This window comes from Scylla paramamosain, chromosome 12 (genome assembly GCF_035594125.1).
Source record: "Scylla paramamosain isolate STU-SP2022 chromosome 12, ASM3559412v1, whole genome shotgun sequence".
Taxonomy (NCBI): domain Eukaryota; kingdom Metazoa; phylum Arthropoda; class Malacostraca; order Decapoda; family Portunidae; genus Scylla; species Scylla paramamosain.
Window position 1 is genome coordinate 25,727,948 of NC_087162.1, and position 23,071 is coordinate 25,751,018.

General features: G+C 46.4%; 1 protein-coding gene across 4 annotated transcripts in view; it reads left to right on the plus strand.

Annotated features, from left to right (window-relative positions):
• LOC135105947 (D-ribitol-5-phosphate cytidylyltransferase-like) overlaps positions 1-23,071 on the plus strand; it is a 64,436-nt gene that overhangs the window by 33,058 nt on the left and 8,307 nt on the right. For all 4 annotated transcript variants that reach the window (XM_064014678.1, XM_064014675.1, XM_064014676.1 and 1 more), the window contains exons 2-3: positions 20,752-20,919; positions 21,262-21,408. In XM_064014678.1, the coding sequence (XP_063870748.1) occupies positions 20,827-20,919; positions 21,262-21,408 (240 nt within the window). In that variant the 5' untranslated portion in view covers positions 20,752-20,826. The remainder of the gene's footprint in view (positions 1-20,751; positions 20,920-21,261; positions 21,409-23,071) is intronic.

Genomic DNA, 23,071 nt, shown 5'->3' on the forward strand with positions numbered 1-23,071 from the left:
CACACACACACACACACACACACACACGGTCATTGTAATCGTCGTAAATGTTTTCTCTTATGAGTTTTAACATGCAAATTTACCATTCATTCAAGAGACAAACAAAGTGATACGTCACAACTTCGTGATGCACACGTCCTCTCTCTCTCTCTCTCTCTCTCTCTCTCTCTCTCTCTCTCTCTCTCTCTCTCTCTCTCTCTCTCTGCTTTCCTCTCCCTCACCCTCCACCTCTTTCACTCCCCATTCCCTCCCTCACCCCCCTGCCTCAACACCACACACTCTAACAAGCTGCACCTGCTGCTGCCCACCCCCCTTCACCCCCGCTCCCCGCCGCCAGACCGAAGCCCCGCCACGCTGGAGCCGTCGCAGGTGCATGGTGTAACCCGACTCCCGCCCGGCTCTTCTGGTCCCCGCCCGCGTCCTCTAACCGCTCGCCGCCCACACACCGCCGAGCCCCTCGTTCTGTGGCCCCTACTATGCCCTCCACCTGCCCTCCCTCACGCTGACAGTGGTGGGTGTGGGTGGCGTGGAGGCGGGGGTAGGTGGCTGTGCCGCTCCATCATCTTCCCCTTCTTTATAATAGAAGGTGGAATCATAAACCACCTGAGCAAACTCACGCCGTCTCGCTGTGGGCGGAAGGACTCGGCGCTTGCCCATACCCAAGTCTATTTCGTCCCCGCGAGACAGATGGCCACCTCCTGGCAGACACACGAGCCCTGTTCTGGTCGACACATGGGTGCCAGTCGGGGTCAGGTCAGCGTGTCACCAGAGCTCGGCGTCAAATCGCTCTCGAGAAAAGTGTTTGAGTTGAAGAAGACGCGCTGGGGAATCTTTTTAGGCGGTGTTCGAGGCTCCGTCTGGGCGCCGCCTGAAGGGAAGGCATTCATCCCTACTTATGGGCGTGTAACGTCCCGTGGAAACGCGAGCATTTATTTAATCCCTCGCCGCAGCACGAATGGATGAGCTGCGTTGTTGTTGTGCCTCAGCTGCAAGGGTTCCCACGTGTGAATATGAGGGACACGCCCAAGCCCCGAGGCCCAACCTCCCCTCCCCCTTTGCCCCTTCCCGGGGCCTGCACCTGAGCGCCACGGGAGGGTAAACAACGGGGCTGGCGGACCTCCAGCGACGGAGTGTAAACAAAACAAGACATCAGTGGCGCCTTGAAATACCCGCCGCCACCCACACGTGAACGCCACCTGGACGCACTCGCATAATTAGGGACGACCCGGCATCCCAGTTTCCTTGTCTAAATACGACACGAGAACAGGCGTGGGTGGGAGAGAGAGAGAGAGAGAGAGAGAGAGAGAGAGAGAGAGAGAGAGAGAGAGAGAGAGTGCACGGTTGGGTAGCATCACATGGCAAATGCGGTGTTAAGAAGCAACAGCACAGTTATTCAGCATACCTGACGCCGCCGTCTGCTCCGTGTTCTACATACTGTACGGCTGACGTCAAACTGAATGCAGTGGAGGTAACACCATACACCAGATCGGATCAGAACGCTTACGTGAGTGGCGTTAAGGGGAAAGACCCAGTGATCCGCCCCTGAGTGCCTCCTCTGTCAGCGTTCCTTGCAGGTTCAAGAGCCGCAGAATGCCGCCGATGGCAAGATACACACACACACCAGTTAATTCTGCCTCCTTGTCGATCCTTGTCCGGAGTTTCCCTGAAGCTTGTGTAGCGTACGATAAAACAAAATACTTTCATGCCCTCCTTCCCCAAACAGCTGTATTTTTTTTTTTTTTTCTAAATTGATTCCGGGCCGGGAATAGCACGCCAGGCATCGCAGCAGCTCCCTCGTATCTCTTGTTTATTTAATCTTGTTGGAAATGTACGTCGCTAAATTTCTCCTTATCGTCACGTTACCGCCGAGCAGGTGTTTATTCTCCCAGCCAGGAAGGGAGAGGCAATTTTTTTTCTTTTTTAGGAGAGACTCCCTCCCTCAGCTCCTCCCAGCGCTCCTTACCCAGTGTGTAAAGGACTTGAGTCGACTTTCTTATCTCGCCAGACCAGAGCTGTCCCAAGGCGGCGGCTTCGGCACATCGTGGGACTTCCTGTCGCTGGTCGATGTGGGCTGCTGGCCTCCCTGCGCCTGCTTGTGTGGCCGCCGCGGGGATCAAGCCGCTGCCTTACAGATCCCCCATTGTGTGTTTTCTTGTTTCTCTGTGCCGCCCCTTACCTTCCATCCCTCGACCTCGCCCTCCCCCTGCGCCTCACAAGGCCTCGCTACTCGCCAGTGTGGTCTCGCTGGTCTTCCTGGTTCATCCCACAAAAATTTATGGAGAGTGACTCATTGCAGGCTGAGAAGGACAAGCTCTCTGGGGAGCGAGCTAACAGGCCCTTTCTCGAATCTTGAAGACATGACCGGGGACCAATTTGCCCTTCCCTCTCCCTCCCTTCCCTCCTGCCCACACACGGTACTGAAGAAGACCCACGATTTCATAACAGAATTGCTGGTGTTGTAACATTTTTGCATACATGTGTCTTCAGGACGTTTACTCTCCTCTGGTTACAGGCGTCACGGTGGCTTCGTCATGTGCGTCGTGTTTGGAGCCGCTCTGCCGCCTGTGGTCGCGTCCGGGTGTGTTTTACTGCCGCTGAGGCCCCGCAACAGTGGTCAGGAGCTGCCGGGGGCGTTAGGGGTTACATCTCCTTTTTAGCGACGGGGTGGTGAGGGTAAACCCACCAAGGGTCGTGAAAGAGGAGGAGACCCAGCTGGGGCGGCGACGGAGCTTGGGAATAACGGAGTGGGCGGTGGTTTGAGGCCTGTAAGGGCGTATACCAGGTGGGCAGGACAGCAGGTGCATTTGTGTACTGGTGGGCGTATGGTGGAGTCGCGGAGCACTCGTGGGCGTTGTGGAGTGTCAGGCGATACTAGGCTGGCGGTGGCGAGACGCAGGTCTGGCCCGCCCTATGCGTTGAGTGGGTCCAGAAGACTTCAACGGCTCATGTTCTCTGGGCCCTCCATCTCTGGCTCCCACCATTCCCCTCTATCTATCGTCCCCTTCCTCTCCCCGTCACCTCCATTCCTCCCTCCCTTCCCTCCCTGCCAGACCATGTGGGACAACTGGAAACCATTTCACCCCCTTGTCATACACACCCTCCCCTCTTCCCTGCCCGTCCCTTCCCCGCCCTGTCCTCAGCCCCCGCCCTCACGTGACGTTGAAACTCGAAACATGAATTCTGGCGGTCCAATTTGAGCTGCGACGAGATATTTTTGTATTTATTTGAGGAGGGACGCCGGCACGGCGGGTGTTGTGTTGCATGGCGGGTTTTGTGCCTCTTGAGGGATTTTTATTAATTAAAGGATAGTTTACAGACGAATATTTAACAACTTGTATAAACAAACTAATTAAATTAAGTTTTTTTTTGTCTTAGGGTCACTTCATTGCAAGCAGGTCATCTTTTAAATGCTTTAATAACTTTTATGGCCCAGTTTTTTGCTTTCCCTTATAATTCACAGTGTAAGCTCTGGTCGATGATCTTGTTACACTGCTTGCCAAGAAATTTCGCGAAAACGTAAAATATTCAAGAAATTTAAGGCATAAACAACTTGACCTAGAAAAAAAAAACAATGACCGCAGAAACAGGCCATAAATTTTCATGTTTTTAGAAGTGAAGGTAAAAATTATAATAAATCGTTTTGTTGATATTTTCCTTGCGGTAGTAAACTGTACTGACGTCTTTGAAATTAAATGTGCTCTTATCCTATTCTTTCCACACCTGCCAGCGGTTCACTTATAAATCTACCACTTCTGTGCCAACACACATCATTACTATACACTTACATACACAGTCTTACCGCCTCCCCCTCCCCACACACACACACACACACAGTCACATACTCTATCCATACAGATCGTCACCTTCACAATACACATTCTCTCCTCACACACTCACACTCATCCTCACATACTCTACTTATACACACCCTCATCGTTACCCTACACTTTCTATCCTCATACGGTCATTCTTATCTCATCTCTCCTATACCCTCATCCCTTGACATTCCACCCACACACACCCGTACCCTTACCCGCACACCCTGCCCCACAGAACATTCCTCCCAAACACCCTCAATCTCAAACATACCACCCCACACACACACCCCAACACATTCCTCCCCATACACACCCATCCTCACTCTCAAATACCCCCCTCTCCTTCCCTACGGTCTCGCCTGTCCCTCACACCTGAAGAGCGAACTCCCCAGGTATGCCAGGGGAGGCCGGGTCGTCATTGTGGTGTAACCGACCAAAACACTCGTTCCCGCTGACTGTTTGAAGCCCAGCCGAGCGGACCGGTGCGCCGCCTCTCCTCTATAGACGCGGCTGTGAAAGTTTGATGTGGTGTAACAGAATGGAGGCCGGTGGGGACAGTTAAGTAAGTCCAGTAAATCGATCGCTAATGATGCTGCGTTAATGTTTCAGTCTATTTTCCTGCCTCCCTTTTGTGACTTTCTCTTTCCGCCTCCCTCCCTTCATTCTCCCTTCTCATCGTCCTGCGCTTCTTCCTTCTCTTCCTTACCCTGTAGCTATGTAGTTAGTATTTCTCAGACAGGTTTCCAGGGGCTCCAAAAATTCTGTTGCTGTTCGATTTTTGCTTCGTTGTCCTTTGCCATTTTCTTCCTCCTCCTCCTCCTCATTCTGTGTAATCCGGCTTCTCATTGAATGCTAGATAGCAGACCCACAAACAGCCTTAGAAAGACCAGCAAATGTATTGCTATTTGCTCTTCTTTTGTGTTCCTGCTCCTTCTCTTCTTTTTCTTCGTCCTCTTTTTCCTCCTATTCTTCTTTTTCTCCTCCTCCTCCTCCTCCTCTTCCTCTCGTGCTGGTGGTTTCACTTTCTCGTGGTCTCGTGGTTTATTACGCGAGTTCCTGAGTTCGTGAGTCGCATCAGTCACGTAATCTGCATCGGTTATTTCCATTTATAGAGGATCGATCGTGGGGTCTGAATTATTCCGCTTCCTATTCAGAGGGAAGCTGCCGTGATTAATTCCCGAATATAAATGTCAGGCTTATCTTTCCTTGTATCTTTTTAAAGGTCTGGAAAGAGAAATTATTTTCTTTTTCTTTCTTTTCATAGGTTTCGTATTGTAGTATTTGATTATATGTAAGTAGGAATATTAAAGAATTGATGGGCTCATTGGGAAGGTATTTCACTGTGTTGTGTACGTGCGTATGAGTGGTCTCTCTCTCTCTCTCTCTCTCTCTCTCTCTCTCTCTCTCTCTCTCTCTCTCTCTCTCTCTCTCTCTCTCTCTCTCTCTCTCTCTCTCTCTCTCATCAGCAAAATTCCCAAGTCGTGCTGAGGTAATCACAGTGTATTACAGTCAGAGTAATAAAAAATTCACGTCGTAAAACTATATAACTGATAGTCCAAGGGGGAAGGGAAGTAACGCTGGAGAAGCTGCTGAGGGGGAGGCGTGGACTGGTTGCAATAAGGAGCTGGGGGTCTCATAGTATGGGAAGTTGGCATCGATTTGAGTGATGTAGGAAGCGAGACAACGTGGTATAGTAGTGAGGGTAAAATGTGTATGGTATCAAAGATGTAAGGACGTGAGAAATAAGAGAAGCTATAAGAAACTGGAAAGTTAACATTTGCCTGTGCATAACGTAAGTACATACCTACGTCTACCCATTGTGTATATCCATAAATTTGTGTAATGTAATTTTGTCCAATTTTCTGAAGCTTCTTATTGATTCTGCACTATCACCCTTACAAAATTAGTATATTACAACCATCTGCTACGGTATTCGAGATGCAATTTCTTCATATTTGCGTGTATATAACGTTATCAAACTTGAACCCTTACTTTCGTTCTATACCGTGATTACTAACCGCGAGGGTGTTATTTTGTGTAGTTTATGATAGAAAAATAGGGTTTCTGTATAGTAACTTGGGGAAGCGGAGAAGCAACTATTTGTACTTTTCGAGACTAATGAGTTAATAGAAAGGGATAGCACTGGGAACTTTAGAAGGGATGTGGCTGGCACCAGAGAGTACATAGACAGGGAACTGAGTGATTGAGGAAATAGAAAATGATAACTTTACGAGCAACATGGAAGTGGTCATGTGTTGATAGGCGAAGGGGAGAGGAGTGAGAGGTTTGGGTGTGCTGAAGGAAATACTCATGGGTGTGTGACTAGGGAGGGTGAGTCAGGCGTCCCTGGGGAAGTTGGCGGACACAGCTGGCGGGTCAAGGGGGCTCTGTGCCGACAAGTGCACCTGAGTCGAGGCAGATGTCGAGGGGAGAGGAGTCCTGGCGCTGCGTGGGGCCTGTGTCTTATCCCAGAACACAAGCATCCTTATTTGGCCTTTAGCGTTATTATTTTTTTCTTTTCTTCTTTTTTTTTTTAACTGAGTTTTTCATTTTATCCTACATTCATAAGAACAGATAGGCTAGCTTATTAGGTTTACATTTAAAAGTATTTATTTTATATAATTCCTTAGTTATTTCCAACCTCACGATAGAACATCTCTAATAATCATGTATCTTGTGTTTGTATAGGTTGTACAATTCAAATTTCAGCCTCGTTCTTTATTTTTTTGGCTTCCATGTAGTATGTCAAATGTGGGCTCTCTCTCTCTCTCTCTCTCTCTCTCTCTCTCTCTCTCTCTCTCTCTCTCTCTCTCTCTCTCTCTCTCTCTCTCTCTCTCTCTCTCTCTCTCTCTCTCTCTCTCTCTCGTCTTCACATCATCGAAGGAAAATGTTTTATTGCCCGATACTTGTTCTTCCGGATATGTTTGCGGATCCTGCGGTCTGCCATTGGCGTGCCTTGTGTGACCAGATCATTAATAACCGTGTTTCGTCGTCTTACCATTAACATCACGACTCTTTTTATCCTAAGGTATTTTATCACGATTTATTTGGAAAACCCACTCCCCGCATCCGCTTGTGAACCTCCTTGGTGATTCCCTCGCCTGGCCTGTCATCTCCTCGTGAGGTCCCATCAGGCCGCCTCACGCCCCGTCCCTCGCACCGCTCCAGCTCCTGCCGGGGGAAACACCTCATTTTGTACTGATTGCTACCTCCTGCGACACTTGGATCCTGGAGCTCTGACCATCACGAGTCTCTCTCTCTCTCTCTCTCTCTCTCTCTCTCTCTCTCTCTCTCTCTCTCTCTCTCTCTCTCTCTCTCTCTCTCTCTCTCTCTCTCTCTCTCTCTCTCTCTCTCTCTCTCTCTCTCTTAGTGTATTTTCCCTCATTGTCTTTCGCATAAAGTTTTTTTACTGCTAAAGGACTGTTTGCTCATTGGCTTCTTTACTGTGAGAAAAATTCATGGCAAACATAATAGAGCGTTAAAATGATAAAGAGATGAGGTGAAGGAGACCATCCAAGGTAAAAAGACCCGGAAATTTTAAACTTGAGAAGAGTGTTAAATGGAGACCAGTTTAATTCCTAAGCTATTCAGTGGACAAGACGATGACACCTGGATAAGTCGGATGCAGGTGGGGTTCTCACAACACAGGATGACAGTAATGATATCTTTGGGGATTTTGGTGCAGAACAAAGAAGATAAGATCGTAAACCCCGAGAGGAAAGGATATGTATGATTAGGCGTGGCTTAGGATGTTGTGCAATCCTGTCACTGCCACATATACCAGTGACCTTTAAGTATGTTGATTTGTTGAACTTATAGTGGTGATGAGAGCATGTGTCATCCATGTCGGTGTGGATCAAAAGGTCGAGTTGCATCCTTGACAATCTTGTTATTGATGTTTGTTTTTTTTTGTTTTGTTTTTTTTCTTTTTTTAATCATGAGTTATATTTTTATTTATGTCTCGATGGAGGAAGTCAAGTTGAACTCCTCCTCCTCCTCCTCCTCCTCCTCCTCCTCCTCCTCCACCAGGAAATCATCGACTCAGTATCATCACAGCGTAAACACAGGGAGAAGTAACCAACCTAATGTCAACAAAGATACGCGAAACGACCGTGAGAGAGAGAGAGAGAGAGAGAGAGAGAGAGAGAGAGAGAGAGAGAGAGAGAGAGAGAGAGAGAGAGAGAGAGAGAGAGAGAGAGAAGGGGGGAGGGGGAAAGAGAAATTCCGAAGGCAGAGAGTGCATCCGGGGCGCTTCCGGGGCGAGCAGCGGGGTGTCTGGAGTGGGAGAGGGGGCGGAGGGGAGCCGTAAAGGACCCCAGATAGGCATCTGCTGCGGGCATGTGGCGGGTGACCTGCCTCGGGGTAGGTCAGAGGTCACGGGAAGACGCGGAGGGGCCCGGATGTCAAGTGTGTGTGTGTGTGTGTGTGTGTGTGTGTGTGTGTGTGTGTGGATATCAGCAAAGATCGCCAGTAACCTGAATTGGGAGGAGTCTGAATTATACTCACAAAATGTATGCATGAATTGACCAAAGGTTGTAACTCCGCATGGAAATTTGCACAAACCATTTGATCTCTGATGCAGCGCCACCCTCTCATGTTATCCTGCGTCATATAATCATCCTGTGTAATTTCCTTTAGCACTGCGATTAGTTTCACGCAAGTTTCACGGAATACAAACCACGTAAACTGTGATAAAATATATACGACTTATTCAACTTTAGTCTGCGTTTATAACTTCATTTTCCCTTGACGGTAACTTTTTTTTTTTTCCTTATTATTTTATTATCAACATTCTTTTGGTTCGCGTATTTTGTTTTTATCCTACGTGTTCTATTGCTCTTTTCTGTCTTGCGATTTTGCTCCAACTGTAACTCAAATAAAATCAATATGCCATGTTATCTGAACATATTTTATTTTATTTTTTTTTTTTTTTTTTTTACATAATTTGGTGTGTCCAATGTTTCATCCCACGCATTCTGTCTGCTGCTTGGCGAGACAAAGAAGGAGGGACATCCATAAAAGAACAGAACATTCTCTTCATGTATATCCTAAGTTATCATTACCTTCCCCTTTCGTAAATCTATAATATTGTCAACGTAACGTAGTCTATGTTTAGTTGTTCTTCCTTTGCATTCTATTTATTCCTTGTCGAGTGAATGAATGAGGAGCATCTATAAAAGAAAAAAAAAAGTTGGATGTTCAGTTGTCTTCGCCCTAGGAATTCTCATCATTATTGTCAACATAACTTAGTCTGTGTTCAATTCTTCGCCCTTTGCGTTCTATTTGTTTCTTGCTGAGCGAATGAATGATGAACATGCAGAAAAAAATGGTTATTCCCTTCATGCATTAATTAAAGCATTATTACCTTCGCCTTACGTAAATCTATCACATTGTCGAAATAACTTAGTCTACGTTTAGTTCTTCGTCCTATCCGCTCTATTCATTCCTTGCTGAGCCACTGAATGAGGAGCACGCTTAGGAAAAGAAATTATATTCCATCCGTGCATGCCTTAAATTAAATAACTACTATCTTCGCTTTACGTGTTTATATCGCGCTGTCAACATAACTTAGTCGGTGTTTGGTTCATTGTACTGTGATCTACTTACACCTTGAAGACACAGTGAATGAAGAGGACCTAAAAAAAAAAAAAAAAAAAAGATTTAAGTCATGCGTGCCTTTGTTACGAATCAGAAGGTCCGGGTTCGTGTACCAGGTCAGAGTAAAGGCCGCCTACCCACCTGCCCAGCCTCCCCCGCAGCTGTTGACCAATAAGCACATTTCTCAGGTAACCGAAGGAAAGGCAAATGTTGTAACCCGGATGTGATGGTTGCCTGTGTCTGTCTGTCTGTCTGTCTGTCTGTCTGTCTGTCCCAGGGTGAGGGTGGAGGCGCTGGACTTTTGAACTATACGCACCTTGTGAGGGAAAAATATTTATAGAAAAAAGATCAACATTGAAACAAATTGTATCTTTTGTAGCTTGCAGAATTTTCGTCACTCATGTTGTTACCATCGCTGTTCTCTCTCTCTCTCTCTCTCTCTCTCTCTCTCTCTCTCTCTCTCTCTCTCTCTCTCTCTCTCTCTCTCTCTCTCTCTCTCTCTCTCTCTCTCTCCACGTGTAAGTTTGCTTTTCACTGTTCGTATAGCTGTCTGGCTCACTAGTTGCTAGTGGTTCTCTCTCTCTCTCTCTCTCTCTCTCTCTCTCTCTCTCTCTCTCTCTCTCTCTCTCTCTCTCTCTCTCTCTCTCTGGTTTTGATGGTTATTTTTTTCCTAATAATAATACAGAAACTTTGTTATGAATAAATTTTCATTAAAAGCATGACGACATTCTTGATATCTTAACTTTGACAGAGCTTGCTGGTAAGTGTTGGTGAGGCACTGCATTGCCTGAGAATCCTGGAGACGGGTACTGTCTCTGAATCACCTCCGTCACGCGGGACTGACTGGTGCTGGTGACGTCACACTCTAGGAAGGTTGTGTCACTTTCATATGAACTCACCTGGAGGTTAGTTAGGCGTTAGCTTTACTTAATCCTTTCACTCCTAGCCAATCTTTCCTACAACCATCTATAAATTTTGAAAGACTTATTTTATTTTATTTTTTTCATATCAGTCTCTTAAAAACATACACCTCTGTAGCTAAACCAAGATGACATTTACCTCATATTCTTTTTTCCTCTATGTCCACCCAAATAATTTATTACAGTGATCTCAGTGTTAACAAAAGACGACCATAGTAGGAAAAAAGGTTTACAGGTCTATTTTAATCCTTACTTTTAAGACATTATACTAAATATTTACTGGTCTTTCTTCTGTCTAGTTTCTTTTGCTGTAGCGGTCGCATTCAGGTGACATTCATAAGAATTTGAAGTTTGCATAGAGAGACAAAGTAAAGAAAGAATAAAAGACTTTTTTCTAGCCAACAGGAATATTGAACGTGCTTTAGTACAAAAACAAATGTCTGAAAAGTTTCCATGGATTATGGGATGAAAAGGATGTCAAACAGTGAAAGGATTAAGGTTTACTACTAAATACTTTTACAAGCTTTCCTCTGTCTCTGCTTTAAGACCTACATCTAAATACTTACAGATCTACTTCAGTATTTCAAGGTCTCTATGATAAAGTATAATAAATTTCCAAAACCTAGCTCAACCTGACACAGCATATCATAATACTCTCTAATAAACTTCCTCTATCTGTCCAACCTAACCTAACCTAAAATAAAGTCCCTATGACAAAGCATGATAAACATTTTTCCACTCTAACTTAACCTAACACATAACACATCGTAACACTATGATAAACTCCCCAAAACGTAACCTAACCTAACCTAATCTAACCTAACCTAACCTAACCTAACACATAACACATCGTAACACTATGATAAACTCCCCAAAACGTAACCTAACCTAACCTAACCTAACCAAACCGACCAAGGAGAAGGAATCAATCTTGCGGGAAGTCTTACACAGGTGGGGGGAACTTCAGTCGTCGATGCTATTCACAGACCAAGGCGGATCTGGGAGTCGAGAAGCAGGCAGTCTTAAAACACACACGCATCGTATCTCATGCTCGTGTCAGGGAGTGTCAGTGATCGGCCGCACCAAGTGTTGTGTATATATGTCTTGAGTAAACGTTCCCAGTAAGGGCGAGGTGGGATTACACGTCTCTATTAGATTCCTGATAAGCTGCTCTTTACTCTAGCTCGCCTTACCAGTATTCCCGGTTTCTCAATGCCTAGATATTAGTTTTTTCTCCTATCCGCGTCATCTTTGAATTCTTGGTTTGTTGATGTTCAGATATTATTAAGTTTTTTTTTTCTGTACCGTCTTCTTCTTATTTTAATCTCGATGCTCACCATTTATTTATTCCTCTTTCTCTTTATTTTCGGCTTCTCGTTGCTCAGAATTTACTTTTTTTCTTCTGTGCTCATCATTTACTTATTCCCAAATCGTTTATATATTGTTTTTTTTTTTTTTCTCTCTCTCTCTCTCTGTCTGTTCTGTTCTAAAGTTTGCCGTACGTTCAGGTCATTCATCTCACATACATTTAGAACCTTACGATACCATGAATATTCTCTAGATCAGATGCCCACTTACTGTAGCATCTAGCATCGAGACAGCCAGAGGAACATTATAAAAAGCCACAATTTATCATTACAGTCAACTAGAGATGGGAATCATAAGGTGTAATGATCGTTTAAGAGCGGAAGTATTCTGTTATGGGAAGGAGACCGGCCCTAAGAGAGAACATATGGCTAAACACAGGCTTGGTAATCGTCTGGCGGATGAATGGAGAGGATCATCTGACTCTATCATTAAGACAAACACTCTATATGGCATAAGTACTGGGGTAGTTAATTACGTGACGTGTGTGGGTGTGAATGTAGGTGCGGATGACTGAGTGTATGTACGCAAGCCGGCTGCCGCATGTGGTCTGCTCCTCTCCTTGTCTGAATATCCAGTGTGCTTGGGACTGAATGGGCGTTTGAATGAGAGAATGTGAGAGGCAGGCGAGGGGAAGGGGACGGGGGGCTCTGTCGTATCATTAACATCTGTGGTCATGATGCGGGTCGTGTTGGGAGGTGAGGGGCGCGGGGTAGAAGGGGAGACTTTGCTCATCTTACACACACCTGACACCCCTTCACTCCCTCCCTCCCTTCCTCGCCCTCCTCCCTTTCCCTCTATCCATCCCTCCCACCTGCGTGCCTTATCACCTCTGCCAGCATCACCAAACTCCATCACCACTGCCTCTATCACCACTAGGGAGCTCTCACGCCCTTCTCTCCCCTCGCCACTCTCACTATCTGCGCCATCACCCTCATTTACTCTCACCGTGTCCTTTAGTTATCATGTGCATCGTTGTTTTGTCACGTTAGTCATTATCATCGTCATCACCATCATTATCGTAACCATGATCATTATTGTTATTCCTCTAACCTTATTGCACCTAAACCCCATTTAACAAAACTACAGTTGGGTACCATCACCGTCAAATTAGTGCCATGATAAATAAACCACTTATATTTCATGCCACGCTACATTATGGGTATTAAATGTAAAGTTATTTGAAGTTTAAGAGGCATTTCCAACGTGTATTATGCATTTGCTTATAACCTGAGGGAAGGGAAGGGAAGGGAAGGGAAAGGCCGTGCACTTTTTCGGGGTCTACAGGTAAAAGGGGCGGACATGTGTGACGTCTGTTGCTCAGGTAATGACGAGGTTGCGTGGACAGGTGGCCATCATCCCTGAAAAGCCCGGAAGATGCAGTCACTGTGATACTTTATTGATAGTAATAATCGTAATTTGCGGCGAGTGTGTAGTTTCATTGATAACACTGAAGGAAGACTCACTCCAGCTACCTTGCGTAATACTTATAATGAATGAAGTGCTTGATGTGAAGAAGCTCTGGTGAAGATACGTAGAAATGGAAAGAAGCAATGAGAGAAAGAGAAAGACTGCATTCTTAAACACGTTAGAGTGTCATGAAAACTATTTTTTTTTTTTTTAGAACATAGAGATGATTAGTAAGATTATGTTCATATTTTGTCCTATTTGATGCAGAATCCTTGTTAAACTATCAATGCAGTCATGAAAACGCTTAAAAATCCCGATGACTTCCAATAGAACATGTTAAATTGAGTCAAGATAAGACGCTGAAACGGTCGAGAGAGAGAGAGAGAGAGAGAGAGAGAGAGAGAGAGAGAGAGAGAGGTGAAGGAAGATGGATAACAAGTGACGAAAGAGAGAGGAAGGAGCCGTGAGTGTGAGGGAGGGGAGAGTGTTGTGTTATGGATATGTTATGGTCGGTGTATGGCGGCGGGGGGGGAAGGAAGGAGAGTGGGGAGAGAAGCAGGAGGGAAGAGCGGGAGAAGGGAGAGGCCATGTGTTCCAGCCCGTCATTTTGATACCCGTGTGACAGGTCCCAAGCCGCCCACCAGGACACACACACACACACACACACACACACACACACTTCAAAATACATTCCATTCTACTGTATTTCTCTCTCTCTCTCTCTCTCTCTCTCTCTCTCTCTCTCTCTCTCTCTCTCTCTCTCTCTCTCTCTCTCTCTCTCTCTCTCTCTTGCAAGTGGTTAGCGGCACTACTACCTTCCTACCCACCACCTTCCTTCCTTCCTTCCCATTTGACGCCAGTTGGTCTCTGCTATCTACGTTTCCTTCCTCAATTATAAAGACAGGTGGTGAGCAGAGCGGCAGTGACGGTAGGCTTTCAGGAAGGAGGAGGAGGAGGAGGAGGAGGAGGAGAAAGAGGAAGAGGAGATGAAGTTGTTTTAAGGTCTCCAATGGCTTCGACCCTTTTTCCCTCTAAAGCTTAACACCTGGCTTTGCATTCCCAGGTCGCCGCAGTCTCACACTCTCACCTCACCTCTCCCTACTCTTCCTTCCTCCTCTTCCCCCCCCACCCCTCCCTCCGAACCCCACCAACGCTCCAGGTGACGTGTTTCGACTCGAGAGGAAGTTCTAACGTATATCTGAGTGTGGTAGCGTTCCTGTCCCTCTTCTTCTTCCTTTCTCCTTCCTTTCCCTCCTTTTCCTACATGCATATCTCCTGTACTCCCCTCCTTTGATTGATTTCCTTTTCTTCCCTTCTTTTTTTTTTTTCCTCTGACGTGTTCTTCCCTTTTTTTTCCCTTCATCTTTTCGGCTCATGGCTTTTTTACGATCACTTTTCTTTCCAGCAACGATGCAAATATGTGCTCCTATTCACTTAAGACTGTTTGAAGCAGAGGTTTGTGAGACAGAGAATGAGACGGCACACTTGTTTGGTTCGGTGGTTCGTATTGTGTCAGTCTCCCTTCCCTCCACATTGTCTTTATATCAATATCTATGATGTAAATAAAATGCATTGCCACCTTAATAAGCGTTCACTCTCTCTCCCTCATAAACAATAGTAGTTGTAGGTTAAAGTTTTCTTATTTCTTTTATACAGCAATTATTTATTTGTCTTTTTTTTTTTACTATAATGCTTTAGCTAGTTTCGTTTGTCTTTAGTGAAATTCATGAGCCTAGTGAGAATATACAGATGTTTAAAATTCCTTTTAATTCTTTATTTAGTGTAATTTCTCTCTCTCTCTCTCTCTCTCTCTCTCTCTCTCTCTCTCTCTCTCTCTCTCTCTCTCTCTCTAACACCTGGCAGCAGTAATCACCTTGTCTTACTTTCCCTAGGGGCGTCACCCTCCCTGGAGCCGCCTACAGGAGCCTCCCCGGCGGCTCCTCCCTCGTGACTCACTTCAGCGTGTCTTAACATGGTGGTAGGGATCTTGTTGCTGCGTGCTGGCGACACACACACACACACACACACACACACGCCTTTTGCCCTTTTGACCTGTGGATACATGTTGTTCTAACGCGCCACGCCTCCCTCCATGTTGTATAGTTTTTATTTATTTATTTATTTATTTTTTTTCGGCTCAGTTGTTGCCCTTTTTGAACCTCCGCCATATATATACGTTTTCTTTTCTTCAGGTGTCGTCTGTGTCACTCGTTAATCTTTCTTCCTTTCCAGTTATCGTTGTTTTGTTTTTATCTCGCTGTTCTGTTTCTTTCTTTCTTTCTTTTTTTTTTTTACTTCTCGTATCCTTCACCTGTTCCGTCATTCCTTCGTGTTTCTTTTCCACTCCTCATCTGTTTTTTTTTTTTTTTTCCTCCTCTAGTCTTTCTTTTCATCACTTTCTCTCTACTGCTCCTTCCTTTCGTTCTTTTAATTTTCCTTTTATTTGTTGCGTCTTCCCTTCATTTTTACTATTTTTTTTCCCCTTCTTCTATCGCTTCTTCCCTTTTTTCTTCTTTTCTTCCCTCCCTCTATTGCTTCATCGCCTCGTTATTCCCTTTCTCCCTCCCTACGTTGTCTCTTCCCTTCGTCCTTCCCTCTCTCCCTCCCTATGTTGCCTCTTCCCTTCGTCCTTCCCTCCCTCCAGTTCAGCGGCGCCGCTCATATCGTAAATCGCAGTCCTCGGGCTTGGCAGGTGCGGCGCGGGCCAGAAACTTTTCCCCCACAGTTTGTTGCGGTAAAATAAAAACCTCCACCAGCGTCTGGCTCCTAAAAGCGCGAGCCAATAAATTTTAGGAAGGAAGGCGCGAAAAATGATTAAATGCGAGGTGCGCCGCCAAAAGCAAGGTGCGGTGCGTCTGTAATTGGCGCAGTGCAAAGGTGCGTGGCGGCCCCAGTCACGGCTGTTACGCGAGGTCACGGGGGAGTCACGCGGGCGGCGACCTTAGCGCGGCGCTCGAGTTACTTTATGACGGAACAGAGAGTGAGGAGGACACTTTACCCCGCTCACTCTCCCTCACTCTCCCTCCTCTGCCCTTTCCCCTCTGAGAAAATGAGGTGAGGGAGGGAAGTTTGGGATACTCTGCTCCCGTGACCTCCCGTGACGGTGTGACCCTGGGAAGGACTCCTCAAGGCGAAACGTCACAGTAAGTTGACACGGTGACTTGAGGAGGCGGTGACCCGAGGTGACCTGTATAGAGTTGCTCACCTGTGGAAGGGATGACCTGGAGCCGAGTTGTTGACCCGTTGAATGGGAAGACGTGATACGGTGACGTGGTGAAGAGGGTGGTGACTTGCTGAAGACGAGATGATGACCTGCTGAAGGGCACAACCTGGGGTCAAGGTGATGGGAATAACCTGAAATCGATGCAGGGACTTATGACTGAAGGGAAGACCTGCTGAAAAGGACGAGCTGGGGAGCCTCAGGTCTTGGGGTATGGAGGGACTGGCGTAAATTACGTACATCTCCGTTTCACACCTGCAGGATATAATTGCTTGTACCCAGAGAGAGAGAGAGAGAGAGAGAGAGAGAGAGAGAGAGAGAGAGAGAGAGAGAGAGAGAGAGGGAGAGAGAGAGATCCCACGTAGCAGTAACGCACCTGATTGTCAGCGGTCGAAAGCTGACATCAACAGATCCACACTTTTTTTTTTTGTTCAACAGCACGGCATGGTTTTGTATCGCAACAACTTTCTCCGGAATACCTCCCCCTTTCTTTTTACCGGGCGTGTAATTACGAGAGCCAGTGACATAAGAGACTACAGGTGGGCGCGTCCCGGGGCGAAGGGGTGGATGGAGGGGCGTGGAGCAGCGAGGGTCAGGTGGCTGGGTGACGGCTGGCCAGCGGAAAGGGGTCAGCGTGGGGTCAAGAGTAATCCTCCAAGGGCATACCTGAGGGCCCTTGCCATTATTACCTGATGGTCGAAGGCCGCATTACTAATTTCACAGCCGTCGGGGTTTATATTGTGCAATTAGAGGGTAATCCCGAGGCGTCAGGTTGTCCCTCTGACGGACTGTCCTGTTATCATGCCTTTGTGCGAGGTTCATCACGGTTGTTATGAATGTTTTGTGTGGCGGTGGGTGGGTCTCTGAGTGTGTGTGTGTGTGTGTGTGTGTGTGTGTGTGTGTGTGTGTGTGTGTGTGTGTGTGTGCGTGAGAGAGAGAGAGAGAGAGAGAGAGAGAGAGAGAGAGAGAGAGAGAGAGAGAGAGAGAGAGAGAGAGAGAGAGAGGGAGAGAGAGTGAGAGAGATACAGACAGACAAACTGACTGAATGACAGACAGATAGGCAGACAAAGGCAAATAGACAGGCAAGCAGAGAGAGACACATACCAAATAGACAGACAGACGAACAGAAACAGAGAGAAAGCCTTGCAGCTCTCTCCTCCTCTTCCCATTCCTTACTGTTCGCCCACCGCCTCGTCAGCAGCCTTGAAGATTCTGCACACGACGAGTGACTCACCGCGGCCACCTCCCCCACTCCCTGCCGCTCTCCCACGCCCTAACGCAGCACTGTACCCGGAGTGAAGGCGAGCCCGTGCCACCCAGGAACCAGGGGGAGGAGGTAACCCAATAAATCTGTCGAAGTGAAGCAGTTTTCTCGTCTCTTCAAGCCGTGGAAGCTGATCTCATTTCCTTACATTTCCCGACCCTCTCCCGACTGTCTGGTTCTCCTCCGTCTGGGAAGGGTTTAATGAGTTCTTGTTGTGGGGCAATTATGTGGGGGCACCTGTTTGGGACTAAAAAGACGAGCAGGTGTCTGGCCGCTCCCCCGGGGCTCCACACCTGTGCTTGGTAGCTTCTGGTAATTAGCGCCCTTCCCTCTATCCCTCTGTTCCTCCCTCCCTTTGTGCACCACCTGCTCTTGCGTAGGAGTGGCCTAAGTGCTACAGCAGTGGGAGTGGTGGGAAGGAGTGGCCTTAAGCGTGAGTCATTTCGCCGGGAAATATTTATATCAAAGTGTGGCCTCTCGTAAAACTTTTAATCTGCGGGTTGGCTGTCTCCGAGGCCAGGCCGACGAGAGGGCAGAGGGAGCAGGGCTAGAGTGAAATGGAAAAGGCCGCCATTTTTTTGTGTATGTTGACGTGCAGTGACTAGATTTTAAGGCACGATGGAGAAAGTGGGAGCATTTCATAGCCTCGATGGAGGTTAAAACTAGTCCCTCTCACTGTAGCCTGTTCTTTTCCCCTCCCTCCTTCCCCACCCCGTCGTCCTCATCCCTCTCCTCCTCCTCCTCTTCCTCCTCCCTTCATCGCAAGTGTAATATCGGCATAAACTCTCGTCAGGCCAGCGGAGTGTGACGGGGAGACGGATGCTGTGCGAACAATTCCTTCTCTCCTCTGCTGTCCTTTTAAGTTCCTGCTCGGCCTGCTGCGCTCCATCATAAACTTCTGTCCACTCGGGCGTGAAAGAGAAGATAAAAGAAAATGGACTTATATGTCGCTGCAATTTTTTTTATTTTAGCTCGGGAACATTACTCACAGCAGCGGCAGGAATGTTAATTGAGCGATGCGACCTTCATATGCTTTGAACATACCTTTCGAGAGTCATAAAATCACTCACTTGTTAAAAGATGAGTGAAGTGGTTTTACCAGTACACGAGAGAGAGAGAGAGAGAGAGAGAGAGAGAGAGAGAGAGAGAGAGAGAGAGAGAGAGAGTACGGGAAGTGATGTTGCAATGTGTCTAAAGTGTATTACGTTGTTTACGAGTATGCTAATGTGTGTGTGTGTGTGTGTGAGTGTGTGTGTGTGTGTGTGTGTGTGCCTGTGTGAGTGAGTGAGCGAGCGGGCGCTGTCTCATTGTCATGCCTTTCCTACACGTGCAAAAAGCTAACTGCTTAACTGTCTTTCTTCTTACTGCTCTTTTTGTTGCCGGTGTTGTATTTGTTGCTGCAGTCATTGGAGGTGTTGTTACCAGGCAGGGAGCGATCAGGAGTGACACATCTTCGCTACCCTTCCTTTCCCTCCGCCATTTCTTCAAGTTTCCCATAATTACCCCCTCCTTCCTTCCCTCCCCCTTTAATTCCCTCCATCTCTCCCGCCATCTGTCCGCCATAACCACGGCGACCAAAAAGAAGGAGAAAAAGACGCACACACACAAATTGAAGCTTCCTTAATTAACTGGGTCGCTCCACCTTCACCTGGTCCCCCCCACATCACTACCTGGCCAGGTGACCCCGAGGTGGGCGGCCAGGTGGCGGGGGCGTGGGAGTGGGTGGCAGCTGGCAGGCGATCCCCACCACCACCACAACCTCCATTAACACAGTGACACCACCATCAGTGTCCTCGTCGTCGTCGCCGCCGTCGTCGTCATCATCATCATCATCATCATCATCATCATTGTAGGTGTAATCTCTTTATTCTATTTGTGTTTCATTTTAGTTCCACCTTCCATTTTCTTTCCTTTTTATTGCGTACTTGCATAGATATTTTTTTGTATATTGAGAGAGAGAGAGAGAGAGACATATAGGCTGGTATATACAGAGAGAGACAAAGAAAGAAAGGAAGTAAGAGCGCAATCCCTCATACAATCAAAAAACAAAATAACAACAATAATCCTCAACAATATACATAGAAATTCCCTTCACCGAAAAGTCCACTTAGTCCAGTCCAGTGATTTCCTCCCTCGCCAGGTGATCTGAGGCTGAAGGGGAGGGAATCAAGTGTCAAGCTCCCACGGGCTCAGGTGGCGCCTAGGTGAGACGCCGCCAGCCAGGTGCATCAGGTGACGGGGAGGTGAAGGAACGAAGGAAGCAGGCGAAGGAATACAGAGAAAGTGACAAGAAAGTGTGAAAAGAAAGGAGAAAAGGTGTGATTGAGGAGAGAGAGAGAGAGAGAGAGAGGTGGGGGGGCAATCACAGGAACCTCACCCAGCGGACGTAGTTTCGTGACGTGATGTTTATGACGCGCCTGAAGAAGCCTCGTGTCCGGCCCTGAGGTGGTGGCGGTGGTGGTCAGCTGGCTCTTCATACTAGCACAGCAGTAACCTGAAACACTCACTCACTGTTCTTCCACACACAGACAAAGGATCACAACCAGCAGCATATCTTTTGACTGTTCGGTGATATTGCCCTCCGCGAATGTAGATAAGAAAATCATTTGAACGAAAGAAAATAACCATTGGAAATAAAGTCACAGGAAACAAAAAAAGTCATTATTATCTTGTAGTTTATAGTAGAGATATGAGACATGATAGGAGAGATACAGACACACAAGGCAAAGCTCTACTGGAAAACGAATGTGTTAAGTTTACTTGATTACCCTTCTTCCTTTCAAATTGATTACTACTATAAAAAAAAAAGACAGTATGCATTGCAAGAGTTACTGAAGGGCCCTATCCAATTTTTACTTTTTTTTTCTATCAGAGCAATTTTTTAACTTATGCTTATTTTGTTGTGGAAATGTTTTTTTTTCTTTTTTTCTGCTCTTCTCTTTCCTACTCCTCGTTCTCCCCTTTAATTTGATTCCTCTTCATACATTTCCTCCACCACCATCTTCACTTCCTATCCTCCTTTGTCCTTAATTAATCAATCCTTTTCCTTACACACAAACTACACAAAAGAAATGAGTAATGATTAAAAAAAAAAAAAAACACTCCTCGTTCGGATCGAAACAATTCTTTGGCAACAATGGTTCTATGCACCTGCAGGAAAACCATCAGTCATCCGCGCCGGTCTTCCCCTCGCCCCACGGCCCACCTCCCACAAAGACACTGCCCGAGGGAATGGAGAAGCCGCAGGGTCGGGTGGCCGCCGTGGTGCCTGCGGCGGGCAGCAGTGAACGGATGGGAAGCGTCACCCCGAAGCAGTACATTGAGGTAAGGATTGGTGTGTGTGTGTGTGTGTGTGTGTATGTGTGTGTGTGTGTGCGTGTGTCCTTTCTGATCCTGTTTTCCGTGCTCCTTTCCACTTTCGCACGCATTCATACAAACATACATACATCCATCCTTTCTCCTGCACACACACACACACACACACACACACACACACACACACACAATACCAATGTTAATTCCCTAGTCTCTCTCTCTCTCTCTCTCTCTCTCTCTCTCTCTCTCTCTCTCTCTCTCTCTCTCTCTCTCTGGATTTACGGCATTCTTTCTCACATGTCTTAAATTAAAGTATATACGAGACCAGTGATACCTGCTGGGCTTTGGCAGGTGTGCGGGCGCCCCCTGGTGACGTACTGCCTGGAGGCGCTGCAGAGTGTGGAGTGGATGTCCCGGGTGGTGGTGGTGGCGGATGATCTAGCCCGGATGAGGGAGGTAGTGCGGGGCGCGGCGCTGTCTAAGGTCACGGTGATACAGGTGAGTGAGAATGAAAGGGAAAACAGGTAAGGGGAAAGTAATACCTTGAGCACGGCGGCTTTGTACAGCAAGTGAGTTTTAAGGGATTAGTGAGTGGTGCCAATGTTAACGGTGACATTGAAGTAAAGGAAGTCGCCTTTTGCAATCTCTTTTTATCAGTTTCTGCAGCTGGTTACAAAGGAAACTCACTATCTGGATGTCGAAACTTCTTTAGATTAGTGATACTTGCGTCTTTTTTTTTTCATTCATCGGATGTTTGTCATTTACCTCGTGTCGCCGCGTTTATTAAAGATTCCGCATCGTATCTTTGAAAATTATCCACGTTGAATTTTTTAAAGAGTACGTATGCTTAATATCACATGCATATCAGTATTTTTTTTGTTTTTGTTGTTGTTTCCCATAGGCGGTAACCCTCCTACATAAAAAAAAAAAATACATGTTTTAGTTTAGTCTATATGCTTAATATCACATTCATATCAGTAACCTACATGCTTTAGCTTTTGCTGGATAACAGTCTAAGTACTTCAAAACAAGCGTTGATTCTCTCTCTCTTGCTAAGGTACTGGGAACTTGGAGAAGTCAGTGTCTCATTACTTTCTTGCCCAAAAACTTGTCTAATGTAAGAGAAACAGGCTTTTAACATTGTGGTGAATTAATGAAAAGAAGCAGTTTTGACTAAGTACTAAAGAAAACAGTGTAATGCTTTCATTTTAAGTCAAATACGTCGTCCTTTCGTAGGTAAAATGTGTAATGTGAACACACACACACACACACACACACACACACACACACACACACACACACACACACACACACACACACACACTTAAACTGAAAAAAAGGCAACAATTCCGTCAGTCTTCACCACCACCTAATTCGTAGTAGTGGTGGAGCCTCCTGCGTCCACGTGTGTGGTGTTGAAACGTCCTCTACGAGTCATTAAACGTCTCTTGTCGCGGCAACGTGCACATGGCATTGCATAAGCCTTACGATGCACTGTCTTGAGTACATAATATCCTGCCTCACTACTTCCACCATCTAATTTGTGGCATTTTGTTAGCGTCCTTATACTTTTATGGCGTAAGGGTTTGGAAGGGTACACTATAAAGCTGCACAATGTCACTGGGTCGCCTTACAATATAGCAAACATGTCTCCTTCGTAGAGAACGAATGATGTTGGTTTAACAAGGCGAGAGGAAGGACGCTGCTTGGAGAGACAAGGGTGAGTTGGCTCATTTATCTCTTTATTTGGCCTTGAGTACGAGGTGGGCAGCTCTCAACGACTGAACGTGTGTATCCTTGGAGGGAACAGGAGCTCACCGCAAATAATAGGAGCTAGAGGGGACGTGTATAAGTACGTAACATGAATCTCAACTGAATCTGCTCGCCTCTAAAGTGTTGTTGTCAGAAGCCTGATTAAACGGATTTGAATTTACAGTTGCTAGTCAGAGTCCCAAGCTCGCCCGACCGACGAACAGACCTCACACGACCACACAGCTGTTCATGAAGCCTTGAACCTTCAAATCCAGTTCGTTTTATTTCATTACATGCGAAATTTTTACATTTTTTTGTAGTTGTATTACAATGATAGAATGAATCTCCGTTAAAAATGCCTGTTATCTACATGCAATATCAACATGTAGCGACGTAAATCCTGAAAATG